Source organism: Amphiura filiformis, chromosome 4 (genome assembly GCF_039555335.1).
Source record: "Amphiura filiformis chromosome 4, Afil_fr2py, whole genome shotgun sequence".
In the NCBI taxonomy this organism is placed as follows: domain Eukaryota; kingdom Metazoa; phylum Echinodermata; class Ophiuroidea; order Amphilepidida; family Amphiuridae; genus Amphiura; species Amphiura filiformis.
Genome location: NC_092631.1, coordinates 34352281 through 34368859, shown reverse-complemented (window position 1 = coordinate 34368859; position 16579 = coordinate 34352281). Strand labels below are relative to the sequence as shown.

Here is a 16579-nt window from a genome sequence, read left to right as displayed (position 1 = left end):
TTACTCAACTGAAGCTATGAATACCAGCTTTATTGCGATATCGCACATGAAAACAGTCACTTGTGCACAACCAGAGAAGATCCGATTTAATCAGTTGAGCTGTTTCAATGAGTGTTATCTTGGTTTAATAGCTTTTAATGGGGTTAAGTCCTGCAAAGGTCGAGATGAATTCTACTGCAGACATGACTGCATCATGCCTGTACTCGAATCCCAATTTTTGTACCCGTACCCATTGCTCCGGACCCGTATCCGTACCCGTATTCATGCCCTATTTTGGCTTCGGACCCGTAACTGTACCCGTACTCATGGACTGTGACCTGCACCCGTACCCATGACCTGGGACCCGTACCCGTACTCATGGCTCGGGATCCGCACCCGTACTCATGGCAGGTCCCAATACTTCAAACTTGCTGGTCACAGCTACCGCGTGACTGTGTAATGTTAATAGGGGTGCCTCGACTTGGCAAGATAATTATGTTTTAATGTTTGTTGTTTTTTGTAGCCCTGCAGGGCAATTTAGATGGATATCCAAATTTCGTGGTTTGTGGTTCTTTGTTGTAGCAAGAAATCTTAATCTCTAGTTGGATATCCCTTTGAGCGGTGCTTGTTGGCGGTCTTTCGCGGTTTGTGGTTTTATTTAATTTCCTTCATTCTTCAAGCCCTTCTGTCGGGTCTAATGTATAGTTTAAGCTTGTTGGGTATCCATATTTCGCGGTTTGTGGTTCTTCGTAGCCCTGCTGGCCAATCTCATATCCCTATTCGCCATAGGAGTGACGTAATTAATCGGATTAACTGCCATAGCAAAAGAAGAATACAGTTTAGAATATATCGCCCTGCACTTCAACGTTCACGCGTAACCTATGCATTGAATCATAGATGTCAAAGAAAGGTTGATCACTCGCAGCTGTAAGATTAATATCTTTGAAAAGAGCGGTATTGTATTAAATCTATGTTTGCTGACATACACAAGTGATTAGTGCAATCTGCTTGTAGTGCAGGGCGATATACTAAACAATTTTTATTCCTCTATTGCTATGGTAGTTAATCCGATTATTACGTCACTTCGACGCCACATTGAACGGCGGTTGTTGGCGTCTAGACGCTTCCGTACTATAAAGTATGTTTGACAAAAGGTTTAATGAGGTTATTGGAACCACAATAAACATAATGCTTATGCGTTGCAGGTTGAAGTGGATATTATGTGGCAAAACTTTATTGTTAATTTCTATTGATTTGTAAATTAGAGGTGTTTTATATGACCAAGACACCTTTAAGGGATCTAAAATGAGCGTTTCTTGCGTTTCGACAGTATTTTTGTGGATATGAGAGCACCTCAGACCTATCGAATTGCATTCTGAATACGAAGCATGTCTTTCTGATATCAAATAATTTTCATTTTTGAAAATCACAATATAATACAAATTTTATGACAAATTATAAAAATTGATATTTTTCAAATTTTTGATATATAACAGTCCTCGAAGTAAATTATATAAATCTAATGATATATTCTTAAAGTGTATGTAGCAGGGAGGAAAAGCCGACGGTCAATTGAAAATTTTGACCTTTCATATTGAAGATATGGATTTTTTCCCAAAAGACCTAATTTTTTTTTTTGTGTTTTGGGAAAAAAATCCATATCTTCAATACGAAAGGTCAAAATTTTCAATTGATCGTCGGCTTTTCATCCCACCTACATACACTTTAAGTATAAATCATCAGATTTATAAAGTTTACTTCAAGTATTGTTAAATATCAAAAATATCAATTTTTAATGATTTGCCATAAAATGTGTATTAAATTGTGAATTTCAAAAATCAAAATTATTTGATATCAGAATGACATTCTTCGTATTCAGAATGCAATTCGATATGTCTGATGTGCTCTAATGTCCCAAAATAAATACTGTCCAAACGTTCATACCCCAGCCCTTAAGTAGTTGCCAATTTGATCGCAAATTGTAAATGTTAATTTTTAGTAAGAGAGGCCTCACTGGAGGGCCTATGGTCAAGCATGGTCAAAGTAAATGTGATTGAAAATCAAATATGTTTCTTTGATAAAGAAAATAATATCACAATAGCAATGGATGTGTTATCCTTGATTTAAGACAATAAATTGGTTAATAAAACTTTTTAAAAAATCAGATGTTGCGCGGGTTTGAACTGGAGCGAACAAAATCAGACTTTGGATTAGAAGTCCATATATCTAGCCGGTACTGCGATAAATTAGCGGGGAAAAATGGGGTGTTTTGCAGCGCTCGAAATAAGGCGCGTCCTTGCGTCAAATACCCGTGGAAGTAGGCGCGGACCCGCAAATTTCCTACGCTACGGGTCCGCGTGACCCGTAAAAATTTAATCAAGCAAAGAGCAGAAAATCCTAGTTTTGTTGTTCCACTGGAAAACCTGGTTCACATAATAGGTCCAGCTCCCTGAGTACACTTTCATTTGAGTTTCCCATCAAGTTTTCAACCCGGGTTTTCAATTTTCTACAATCTAGACATACCGTGATCGCCGTAGCTAATTCTCTCTCTTGAAATTTCAAAGGCATGGGTCCGGCGTCGGACCCTTGAAAATTAATGAGGACCCTTGAAATTTCAAAGACAAGGGTCCAGAGGACCCTTGGATTTTTCTTCTTATTTAGAGGCCTGGGTTTTGTAATATGAATGCATGCTATGTTCCGGAAAGAATAAAAGAATTGGGAAAAACTTGATTTTTTTTGGCGAATGGGGTTCAAAATTTGTATATAGGGTAGCCAAGAAAATGCTGGGATATATTTGAAAGTGAATCTTAAAAACTGAGACGAAAATACGTCTCAGCTTACAAAAGTTGTGTGAACGTGATTCGCGGCTAGGGCTGTACCCGTCTAGAAAAATTCTGGATATCAAGTTATCAGTATTATTTTCCAATAAGTTTGGCTATTAAATACCGCGTGAAATGAGGCAAGAATATATATATGTTTATTATCAAACAATGATTGACTGTAGGATTGGTGTCACTTTTTAATTAATGAGTTGTTAAAATATTTCACTTGGGACAGTAAATAAGATTTAGCATGGTTTTAGATATATTTTGTACCCAGCGAAATATATCATAGAATAATAGACTCAAGTGTTTTAGTGTAAATATAGCCTCGCGGAAGCATTTGTTTATTCGTCTTTATCAGTCGTTTTTTAACACTTGCTGGTCATGCTACCGCGTGACTCTAATCAGAGTCAGATCCTTCATCATGTTCATGGTTTGATTAAAGAAAGTTCGGATTTTCCGTCCCCGCTTCTTTCCATTCATGGCTCATTTTCCCGTCGTCCTTTAACTTCATTTTCCCTTCTTCTATTCCCTTTTCCGTCATAGTAAGTACGTCAAGCTCCGTTTCCTGATTTCAGATAAAACAATGTTATCAATAAGAGCATCTTTTTCCTCGTCCACTACTCGCTCCTTCTTTTCATCATCCTTCTCTGCCTCCTCCTCATCTTCTTTTCTCCTCTGTCTCGTCGTCCTCATCCTCATACTCTTCCTTCTCCTGCTTCTCTTCGTCAGCATCGTCAAAATGTCATCATCATCATCATCATCATCATCATCATCATCATCATGGTCTTTAACTACGTTCTGATGATTTGAATTAGTTAGAATAAACCCTAGAAACAATCTGTTTTAATTTACATTTTGCAAACTTATTTATTTACACGACTATGTTCATGATGTTCGGTATTACACATCCTGGACATAATTAAATGTGTACATCCATACAAAATGATGCACTTGTCGGCTGCTATATGTGTCTCATTTCACACAATAGATAGGAATAAATACCAGACTCATCTGAAGTGGAGGTCACTTCAAATCATCCCCAAGTCACATGGTTTAGGAATTACAGAGACCATTCCTTTACCATGTGATTTGGGGATGATTTGATGAAGTGACCTTCACTTCAGATGAGTCTGGTATTTATTCCTAACTATTATGTGAAATGAGACACGTGTAGCAGTCGACAAGTGCATCGTTTTGATATGGAGTTACACAAATAACTTATGAAACATAACACATCGTGCTTGGAAAATATTGTTTGATCCTCAAATTGGTCTTACCTTTTTTTCAACAATTTCTTCATATCTTGGTATACCGCATCTGAAAACCCTCTTACAAGACTCAGGGAAACAGCAGTACATCGCATCAGCCACAGAGATAAACAGCTTGGGATCGACATCTTCAGGTTTTGTAGGCCCTGAATATAACGAATCATTCCCCAACACAGATTCATACAATTGTTTTTAATGAATATAAATAAAACAGCATAGCAAACAAACAATTCAAAACAGTATATAATTCATGAACTGAACAATCTATCGCTCGGTCGAATTTTAGCGCAAATCCAACATAGGCTACACCAAAAATATTTGCGTATATTGACTGAAAAAGAGTTTTGATGGTTAGAGACGGCTTCAAAACTCGACTGCCGGATGGCCGACGGTTGATAGCGGTTGAACCACGATTCATTGTTTAGAACAATAGAAACCGGCTCAAACCGGCGGTTGAATTTTGAAGCGACCCCTTAGTGGTTGTTGTAGTAATCCATAATTTAGCTCTTGGTGTTTAATAAAAAGCGCAGGCTGCAGTGATTAAATTTGTGTTTTCCCTGGCATGCATGAGCTCCCAGGTTCGATGCCCGGTTGGAGAAAATGCACTTTCTCAGGAAATGAAATTGATTTTGTGCGGTAGGTGTAGCTGATGGCAAAGATCTCGCATGCAGTTCCGATCATGGTTATACCTTGTAGGCTGCTGTTGTACATCATGCCACGAGATTATAAAAACAGTGTCCCAGCACAAGGTTTTAGGCATACAAGATTAAAAGTAAAACACCTAACAATGTTGCCTGGACAATATAATTTTGACAGATCTTTGACATTTTTTTTCCTTTTAAAAACAAAATTACATCTGAATTTCAATGATAGTTTGGCTTGTCTAAGGGATGAAATCAAAACCTGACCGGCGGTTGACCGTCGGTTCGGCTCGGTTCCATCAACTGGACGGAGCCGGCCTTTCTTACCTGTGATGAAACTAACGAGTAAACCGACCAGAATGACACAGCACCAGCCAATGACAGGGTAATACAAGTATGAAATCGTGTAGAGTTTAGTTATTGCCGGCCTGAATGAATGTAAAGAGTAAGAGTCATACTCATGTACTGAAGGATCGGCTTGAAATACTGAATGATGACATAAAAAATAATTAGCACTGTCGTGCAATGAGGGATAATACGGTATGAATATAACACTGCAGTTTGGTTATCACATGTACTGGTCTGGGATTAGTTTATCATATAGAACAAATACAGATGTTCTTGTATTGTTTTAGATTAGGTTTGATATACAAGATCAGGAACATCTTGTAAGTAAGGGGAAAAGGGGTGGGTTGGGAGGGTGAACGGGAGCTGATTACAAGTATGATATCTCAGATATAATAACTGGAAATGAATAATCATAGATGCTTTTATTAATGCATTTAGATGACATTATCAATGCAGGGATGTAGGGATGTCACCAGGAAAGATCTAAGCGAATGGAAGCTCCAGGAATTCATTTTCAGATTGTGACTCAATAATCTTACCATGGTTCTGGTGTTGTTATTATTTGAGTGGCTTGAGCAATAGTTGTCGTGGCAGCCGTTGTTGTCAAGTTAAATGGACATGCATCTGTTGTAAGTGGTAGTCTATAGAGAGGCGGTGGCCATAAGTTAGCGCCTATTCCTATCCAGCACGTTAATGCTAATCCAGTAACAATTCCACTTACAGCGCCCTAAAATGTATAAAATGGCTAGTGAAAGATTTGACGGGAATATTATTTAACACCGATAGCATAGCGATTCAAGAATGTGTCAATTCAGTGGCATCCTCCAAAATTTGTAATTATCTTCGATGTGAAATAATATCAAGAACATGTTTAAAACTATATTTTGAACAGCTCGCAACTCGCAATCGGCGGGCCTTATAACATCGCGGATTAATTTAAATATATGTCATTTTGAGAACTGTTTTGTGATAACTCACCAGAAGTATCACAAATTATTATTAAAGTCCTATACTTTGTCTATGCTTTATTTAACACGCACAACATGGACCAGACAGGTCAACAATATCACTCTTAACCTGGGTCTACTTTTCGGCGTAGTGGTCAAAACCTAACAATTCCCGCCAATTACGATCTGATCAAACTATATACATATTTATGACCCTTGAAATTATCGAATTGCCCAGGGGTGACAATGTTACATCCACCGGAATCCAAAGAATAATAATCAGCAAAGAAACAAACTGTAACTGTTGTTCTACATTTGGTCTTTTAACTAGTATTTTATTCACGTCTTGTAATATATTTGTTGTATAATTTAAGTTGTATTAAGTTGTAAGTTAAGTATTTTAGTATATTCTCTGTAAAGCGCCTTGAGGTGTTTCGTAAGGCGCTATATAAATGCAGTTTTGTTGTTGTTGTTGTTCTATATAAACAACGAATTTGGATGATTTCAATTAGATATGAGTTAGAATGTGTGTAAACTTGACCAATAAGTATGCAAAACAAAATTGGATTTGAAAAAAAAAATCATCTTAAGGTGGTACTACACCCCTTGATAAATTTGCGAGTATTTTTGCATTTTTCTCAAAAAAAAATAACACACTGGTAACAAAAATTAAGTATATTATAGGGGCAATGAATCCAGTTACTACACTGGAATTTCAGTGACTCAAGACAAGTGGTACGTTATTTATGATAAGAAAAGAGGTACCGCTAAAATGTACCTCATTTCTAACATATATAATGAACCACTTGTCTTTTTGGATTCCTTGTCCCTATAATATACATAACCTGTGTTACCAGTGTGTAGTCACTTTTTGAGAAAAATGCAAAATACCACCTTAAATGATCGTATCCCGAAACGTTGAAAAGCCGAGTTTTAATACTAGTATATGAAACGTTTTCAATAACATTCATAATATTTTGTAAGTGTTGACAATTCCCAAACAAACGTTACATGTAGATTTTTAAAATGATCTTCTAAGTTAATTAATGTTAACAAATTTAAATGTCCTTTTCATGATATAGTACCTTCTACTGTATGTAGTACCCCCTCAGAATGTCAAGTTCACAACTTGCGTACTTAGCCCGCATTCTACGCAAGCTGTTTACATAATACGACTCGAGGTTCATTACCACCATGCATTTCGTGTAGACCAACCCGACATTTTAATGTTATTATTTTTACTAAAACCAAACGCCCCAAATATAATCCGTTTAAAAGGTTTCAAAACGTTTTTTGTTTGCTGTGATACGTTACTTACTTTGGAATTGGCCCATGGGAAGAACATTCCTAAACTGAACAGTCCAAAAAGTGGTCCACCTAGCATGCCGAAGAGAGTAAATGCAATCTGAAAACAAGGCCATTCTTATTATGGGAGTGTAATGTTATGAGGAACAGTGACAGAATACCATTTGGGGCCAAGGAAAAGAACGATCATTTCATGTCTCATCCCCATAGGTTAACAGTAAAATTGTTTAATTAATTGTTGGAATTGGGTTTCTTTGCTTTTTTCTGCTTCTTCCGTTTCCTACTTAAAGCCATATTATAACATTTCCATAAGAAATAGAATTGTATTTTTTGGTACACAATGTTAGTTTATACTGTCAGATATGTCCTCTTTTAATTTGGGACCAAACAGAGGAGGCAATACAAAGAAAATCGCTGTTTAATACCAGCGCATATGTCGCCAATGCGAGCCACTCATTCGAACGTGAGTCGTGTCGTGTCTTTTGATATATCACGACTGCCCGCACGCCATGTACGTAATGTGTAATGCACATCGTGTACGCGTTCGACTAATATTTCCATCGTAATAATAAAACGACGGTTCTTGCGGTTTATTCAAACTCTCGCATTTTGACTACAGAACCCCAAGTCTTGATTTTTGCAGGGTATATTAGTTTACTAAAGTACATAACAACCGCGTAAAAACAGAATTTTGAGAAATATTGAGGGCGTCCTCCTCAGCAAATGTTATAATATGGCTTTAACCGCAAACTAATGCCAGCATGCCTTTTTGGCCCTTTTTGGCTGAGACTGTTTAGGCATAATACTTGATATAATAATGGTCTCGGTTTAGGTCCCGGTGCTCAATCTCGCCGATTAAATCTGCGTCGTCTCGGAGCATTTCGACGATGGCTCTCCTGCGGCTTGCAGTTTCAAGCCGTAGTACGCCGACGAATTAATATAGTGTAGCCATATCCTTGGTTGCGAAATCACGAGCAGTTATGGGCATCGAGTTCGCAACATCTTGCCATCTTCTTGTTCAGCGGTTTGTCATTCATTATTCAAAACCTTTATATAAATGTTTATTGTAGTACCTACTTGAGTTTACTCACCGTGAGCAATCTGCGGATCAGTCGATATAATCCGGCAAAGAATCAACGCACTCAAGGACTAATTTGTAAGGCTATTGTTGTCAAGTGTTATAAGCCGGTTGCGAGAAATGCAGGAGTTGGGCCGATCAAGCCGATGAACGGGTGACTGAACATGGCTTTTCATCGAGCAGACACACATTTTGTTAGTGCATATCGCAACAGTATTTTATTACTCAGCATATGTGCATCGGCGTGGGTCTGCGGCTTAGGTTCCGGGCACGCCGAAGAGTTAATCGGCGAGGTTGAGCACACAGGCCTAATACTGGCTTGGCTTGTGCATCTTGCTTGTATGGTCTCAATGTTTTACACAGATGAGATTACAAGCTGTTAGTGCGTGTCCTTAAGGACCAACCGTATTATATATACATAAAAAACCAACAACAATACAATTATGGGTACGGCGCCAAATCTTGCATTTTGTGACTTCCAAATCTTCAAGAGTCAATTGGTCAATTGCAGCTAGAAATCAGCAAACACAATGAGAACAAATCGAACTGACTTAAAGACCCATTCAGTGATCTTAGCGCAAGTGTAAAAAAACATGTTTATAAATTGCTTAAAAGTGAAGCATTAGACATTCAAATTGTCATTTGGTGTTTTTGAAATAAAAAAATTGGCAAAAAACGAAGAATACAGTAGAATTGACCAAGTTGAAACCTCATTCAAATACATGTACCTATTTTATGTAATGTCAGTATATAAATTACAGAATCATTTGAAATGTCTTATTTTGTCTTAAATACACGGCTTTCGGCTGAACAACTCACAGGCTATGCTAGCACATCGATGACAATGGCAGGTACCTAAATCTGAAATTTGATGATTTTTACGATCGTCCGGATGGACAAATCACTGAACGGGCCTTTAAAATGTGTGACACTATTTTATTATCTGAAAACCTTGAATCGTTATTATGCCATTAATTAAAATGTACACCATACACCCCACACCTACCACTAAAATTGATCCACTCATTAGAGATACGACATAAGCTAAAAACACGGCCAGAAGTCCATAAAATAAAGCTGGAAAAGAGGAACAAACGAAACGTAAATAATATTTATAATTATTTTTTTTAAAGCCTGATTTTCATTCTTTTTCCGTACCCCGCGATCGCACATCCGGGCCACCAGGAATTCATGTCGTTTATACCCGGCTCTCGACCAATCACGCACGCTGTTAGATAGCGGGTATGTATGAACGCAGCTTTCAACAGCCATACGATCCAACCGCGATCGTATATCGCGTATTTCAAACTACAACGTGAACGCATGACCTTGGATACAATACTAACCCATCACGAGTGTGTTGGATTCACTTCCGCGTTACACACGCACACCCGCACACACCCCTGTACATCGAGCTGTGTACGCAAAAAACAATAGTCAGACTATGTCAGGCTGTGCTCATTCAATTGAAAATTCTGCTGTAGTTTAATCACTTCTCGTCTATTTTATATCCACCAAAACATCTACACATCATTATAAATGTCTAGCACGCGCATACGTCCATACACCCCTACCACCGCACCAACACATCCAGATTTTCAGGCGGTATAGGACACGCAACACGTGACGTTCGAGGCTGGCGAAAATACAAGGCTGACAGCCCATTCAAAATAACCGGTTAGCAGTTACAAATTGAAAAACAACATACTTACAGTGGGGTACTTTGTCGAACCCCAACGGTTTTAGAGTAATATAATTTTGCTTTGACACTACATAACACATTTAGAATTGTTTGTGAAGATTTCATGATTATGTGTTAATCCAATGGCGACGTCAAAAATGGCGATATCGCATTCGCCACCGCCTGCAGATTTTTACCAGACTGGCCCATTTATAGCTTAATAACTGCGCTGCGCAGGGCGAATTGCTTGATTAAGGTGAAATTTGACAAAGCAATGTTGATGCGTTCAATGCATCAACATCTCAGCGCAAGTGCATTATTTTGTACAATTTCTCGAGCAACCCCAACAAGTAATACGAACTTTGTATTTCATACACGAGAAAACAATCATGCTATTCACAGTTGCTAATTTTATAACAAAAAAATCACTAAGATTCTTCAAAGTAAATGAATTGATGCTACGCGATGCGAACACACTGCGCGTCGCACTGCGCGTAAGTACAGTTTATATAGGAAGATATGTTTTTCAAACGAATTTTCTGATTGGTTATGTGGTTCTATGAGTGTATGATTCTAAATTGTACCTGGTCGAATCCAATGAAAAGTGTACACGACTTGTTTAGGGCCATAACTCAAAAGTATTAAACACTATAGGCTTTCGTTTCTGTATTGTCCTTATTCACCTCGATCATACGCTTTGCACCACTTTTAGATATATTTCTTAAAGTATTTTAAAACGCATCTACAACTTTTGGTAGCCGAATGTTACCTACAAATACAATTTGAGCTAGCATTTTATTTGCACTCTGTGGTCTACAATACACGAAAAAAGCATTTGGAAATATATCATTTGTTTTAGATTGATAAGTATTGCGATAGCATCCTAGTGGTATTTGTAGGTAACATTGGGTTATGAACATATCAAATGCAACCCCGGCCCCTGGGGACCCGGGGATGGTCCGGGACTTGACATCATGTGACCCGGGATTTGACTCAAAATGTATCCCGGGGGAGCCGGGTGTTGGCCGGGACTGGTATAAGACTTGACGTCGGTAAAAAAACCGGGAAAGTGGGCCGGGACTTTACCCAAGCCGGGCCGGGATTATATCATAACTTACCCGGGGTTTTCCAACCAGTAAAATGGGCCGTGGTTTTACTAGTAAGGATGTCCACATTTATGGGTCAGGGAATCCTATCAATTGGCCGTACTTGAGCCCTGGATGTATATTAATAATTCACTGAGTCGCCACATTAATATTACTGTTCATATGAATCCATTCCAAAAACAAAATCTTGGCTGTTGTTTCCAAATTTTGCCATAGTACTTGTATCTGCTATTTAGCGGGGCTCTATAGTTAACATGTTTAACCATACCACACTGGCTTCTTGACAACAAGACCACACTGGCTTCTTGACATGAACGTGCAAACGAGAGCTTACTATACGCTTATTTATGCCAAATGTACTGTTTGTTTGTTTTTAAAGTAAAACCACCCGCCGAGAGTAAAGTTTTACATTATTAGGCCTACACTCAAAGACAAAACTGACCGTGATAATAAAAAAATCCATGATACCTTTGTGACATCTGCGATCGACTGCTACATGGCCGTATTTTTCTTCTTTAAAAAATAATTATAGGTGTATGATATAAAAATTGAATTCAATGTCTTGTGTTAATATACAGATATCAAAACTATGTTATATTTTCATGTTGAAGCGTTTAACAATATCACAAATCGTTGAAAGGATGTTTTCAATATTACCCAAAATGACAACCTCGTGAAACAAAATATTAATAACTAGTGCGCCAAAAATTTGACATATAGATGGTCATTTGATTTTAAACAAGATACAAGGTAGGCTTATTTGGATGGGGTATTGGACCTTTACAGAATAGCCTCATTATAATTATTGAAGTTGCATTTTGGATTGACATAAGAAAAATCATATATAATATTATGTGCTTAAAATGTTCATGCAAAGATCGAGCATTCGCCACTCCCGTATAATCGTGGACAGATGTAAATGCAGTGATCTGTTTCTTTCATATCTTTGATGTTTTAATCATTATAGGCCTACCTACATGTCGGTCAATACGATATTCCTGGTTTATTCCCGGCATTTTCCGACCCGCCATTCATGCCTCGTAATATATTTAAAACAAGCATGCATATTAAATATAGCACTTGATGGCACAGGGATCCCCCTCTTGTCCCGTTCCCCTGCCACTGTAAAGCATGAAAAATACACCAAATGACTATATTGGGAGAGTCGGGTGACTGGGGTCCGACATTGATATATGTAACGTAAAATTCCTTCGACGGTGTGCTCGTCAGAAAAAGGGTCATCAGACATAATAGACGTTGGTCCGAAAGTGGAAACAGTAGGCCTATTTCTGAGAATTACGCTGCTCTGCACTAGTGACGAGAATCTAGGTAGCCTAATTTCGTTATCGTTTTTAGATGTTCCGCAACAAGGTGAGTAACTGCCTTATTTGCAATGGAACACACATGTTGGCCTATATTTGAAGCGTTTGAATCCTCCCAGCATGTCCAGAGCTCGGCAATCGGCAGTCCATTTAGTGTAGACATACCTGAATACCGAATTTTGAGCCCGCGATATTAAAACCATATGTAGATCCAGGCCTACATCCGATGCTCAGGGCCGGGAACTTGGGCCGAGGAATACCTGGGGTTTGCATCGGTTTGCATCGGATATTCGCCCCGGGGGGCCGGGGAGTGGCTGAGAGTTTTGCCCGGGTGGGCCCGGGACTGGCCAGGTGTTTACCCGGGACTTGAACTTTTAAACCCAAAATCCACGGCCCACGACCCGGCCATCCCCGGGTCCCCAGGGGCCGGGGATGCATTTGATATGTGCATTATGATGTCACATTAACTATCACACGTTCTGGATTTATTTTTCACTTTTGGTTCCTATAAGGCCAACTGCTTTCAATCAATGGTCAAAAGGAAAGAATTGTAAAGGCATTTCTATTTTGGACTTTTAAAAAGGGCCCGTGTACACTTTTAATTGAATTCGACCACCTACCTACACCCTTGCTGATCCATGCCAAGCGATCCTCTGTCCAATTCTTCCAGAACATCTTGACAAAGTCTTCTGTCGTGACTGCTGACAATGCATTTAAACCTGAAGATACTGAACTGTTTCAATTAATTCAAAATATATATCATGTATATATATATACACACAATATCTGTAACTACTTGATATAATGTTACTTTTTGATATGTATATCGTCCTTTTTAAGTTCAATGTTAAATAGTAATTATATAGGTTTTTTCTGTGTAAGCATACTCCTATCTTGTTTTTCAGTTTCGAGGCTTTTGAAATGGTTGCATGAAGTGCAGAACCTTATTTGTAGTCAATTGATGAATATGATTAAGTGGCGTCGAGTCATTGAAGCTATTGAGACATCCGTTTTTATCAAAATACTACATGTAATCGTGTCTCGACTTTAGGTCTATTTGTAGTACATGTGTAAACATCGAGCTATTTATAGCCCTGAGGGCACTCGCTAAAAATGGGTGACGGGGATGTGTGGCCACATTGACCCCATTGTTCAACTCCCTCGCATCCAATGACCCCCTTTTTGGTTTGACTGAACTCCCTCTCACCCACAGACCCTCTTTTCAAAAAAATTTGTCAAGTTTCTCAACGAATGACCCAGTTTTTTAATTGTTTTGCTTCAAATTTTGATGACATTTTTCAATTTTTCAAATTTTTGAAAATTTTGTATCAACTGTAATAGTTTGACCCTTTTTCCCAAAGATCCCCCTTTTTGATAAGATTTCCCCCTGTCGCACCAAAAGACCCCCATTTTGGAGGCCTTCTCACCGAAATACCCCCTATTTTTTGTGTCTAGGCTCTCGCCGAAAAACCCCTAGTTCGAACTGCTGTCCGCACATCCCCGTTACTTCCAAAGTCTAGTGCCCCCGCCCCCGGGTTAATAGCTCGATGGTCTAAACATGGTACCTACCTAAGAGCGCCACTAAATACTGCTGACGTGAAGAGCCCAGGAAGACCGGGAAAATCACCGAATAAATCCAAAGTAAAATACGGCATCAACTGAAAAAGTACAGACATAATGGTCTTTCTTTTTTTTCCCGATATAATTAAATAAATCATTTTCTTTCGAGAAGAAAAACATGTCACGAACACGTGATAACATCCTCTTTTTATGACATTTTCAGCAGATATCAAAGAAAAAGATTATTCACAAAATTTCAGTTGATTCCGATTTTACGTTTGCGAGTTATACATGATTAGTGTATTACACAGCTCCATAGACCAGTGTTGTAATTTCATAAGAATGTAATTCAAATTATTTTGACTATATTTATTTTTGCTGAACGAATTAAAATCTGCAAGAAATGTTTTGTACATAAACATTATGTAGCTAGAGGTTTCAGTGGTTATAAAAAGCTTTTTTGAGAAAGGGGTGAGGCTGTGGATCACGAAATCCCCTTTCAAATCAATAACCCTAACAAGGGGTTATATCTTACTTGATCACTCTGTGAGACTCTTCCTAACGTCAAGGGATCACAGTCTTTGTAGTAGGCATACATGGTCAATCCGGCTACACATGCTAATGATATAACAAAAGTCATTCCGAACATAGCTAGACCCAGTGCTCTGTATAATGACAAAAACTTATTTTGACGAAAATATCTGACTACAATAGACTCGATGTTTTCAATTTTAGGGGCTCATTTTTACAGTATTTCTTGTGGGACATTAGAGCACATCAGACATATCGAATTGTATTCTGATACGAGGAATGTCCTTCTGATATCAAATAATTTGATGGGAAATATTCATTATTGATATTTTTGTTTATTTTTTTATTTAAAAGTCCTGGAAGTAAAATTCATAAATCTAATGATATGAACTAAAAGTGTATGTAGCTAGGAGAAAAAGCCGACGATCATTTGAAAATTTTGACATTTCCTATTGAAGATACACAATTTTTGTTCTTAGGTGTTTTATGAAAGATCAATACGAAAGATCAACATTTTTAAATGATCGTCGGCTATACCTCCCAGCTACATACACTTTAAATAAATATCATTAGATTCATAAATTTTACTTCGATGACTGTAAAATGTCAAAAATACCAGTTTTTAATAATTTGCATAAAATTTGTTTTATATCATGTATATCGTGAATTTAAAAAAATCAAAATTATTTGATATCAGAAGGACATTCTTGGTATTCAGAATACAATTCGATATGTCTGATTTATTCTCATGTCCCACCAAAAATAATGTGCAAACGTTCATACCAGAGCCCTTAAGGTGGGACTACACCCCTTAATAAATAAAAATAAAATAATAACACACTGGTAACAAAAGTTATGTATTTTTATAGGGGCAAGGAATCCACTTACTATACTGGAATTTCAGTGACTCAAGACAATCGGTACGTTATTTATGATAAGAAAAGAGGTACCGCTAGAATGTACCTCATTTCTTAACATATACATGTATAATGAACTACTTATATCTTGAATCACTGAAATTCACTGGATTCCTTGCCCCTATAATATATATACATAACTTTTGTTACCAGTGTTATTTTTTTTGAGAAAAATGCAAAATTAGTCAATTTATCAGGGGGTGTGGTACCTCCATAAGAGTAAGATAACGATTGGTTTCGGGATTTTTAAGGCTTGATAAGGGTTGTCAATTCAGACCCATGTGAGTGATTTTTTCTTGGAAGGGGGAAGATCTTTTGCCACAGTACCAATAAATCAGTATCTTTGTAACTAGCATACTATCACTAGGTCGGATAGCCAAGGACCAAATAGCTATATCTTTTGTATCTCTCTCTCTGTGTCAGGTGGCGCTGTTTAGCGCTGCTGTGGTCTTCACAAGAGTACGTCATCTCACTCTATCTGATGCCAAGTGCGTTGCACCCTGCATTCCTTGGTTAGAAACCAGCTTCACGTCCAAGATGTTGGTGGACGTCCTCTTCCTCGTCGTATACGAATGTGCTAAACACAAATTAATCTCAATATTTCTGATTATCTGGAAAACAATTGCAGTTTTTCGGACTTTCTGTTTCTAATTTATCAAGCTTCATACTTTCTCAAGTTATTCGCTGGAATAGTCATTACATCGTCACCTTGGATAAAGACAGCCATGCATACAATTTGAAGTGTTTTGGTTCAAGCACCTCTCAAGGACAGCCAACCAGTTGGTAAAAAGAACATGATAATTTCTGACAAAGCTTCACATTTTTAAGACATGAAAGCAGGATATTATGATTTATTTTACTAATTACTATAACTGGACAAGTTTTTAGCTCTTAAAACTGTCTAGTTTTCGAGATAATGCCATTTAGGTGGATGTAAACTTCTTCTTTTGATCAACACAAAGTCAATAGGAACCGTGCATGACTGGGAACATGTCCTTGAACCAAAGTAGGCATACAGGCTGTATTATGACATCACACTATTCCAGCGAATTGGCCATATACAAAAACTGA

At 37.9% G+C, this 16579-nt stretch overlaps 1 protein-coding gene across 1 annotated transcript in view; it reads right to left on the bottom strand.

Annotated features, from left to right (window-relative positions):
- Positions 1-3341: 3341 nt before the first annotated feature.
- LOC140150150 (sodium-coupled monocarboxylate transporter 1-like) overlaps positions 3342-16579 on the bottom strand; it is a 29348-nt gene continuing 16110 nt past the window's right edge. Inside the window, exons 7-15 of the mRNA XM_072172154.1 lie at positions 14596-14725; positions 14070-14158; positions 13121-13233; positions 9398-9468; positions 7327-7413; positions 5601-5788; positions 5041-5141; positions 4082-4218; positions 3342-3524 (exon numbers count right to left, since the gene is read on the bottom strand). Of these exons, the coding sequence (XP_072028255.1) occupies positions 3342-3524; positions 4082-4218; positions 5041-5141; positions 5601-5788; positions 7327-7413; positions 9398-9468; positions 13121-13233; positions 14070-14158; positions 14596-14725 (1099 nt within the window). The remainder of the gene's footprint in view (positions 3525-4081; positions 4219-5040; positions 5142-5600; positions 5789-7326; positions 7414-9397; positions 9469-13120; positions 13234-14069; positions 14159-14595; positions 14726-16579) is intronic.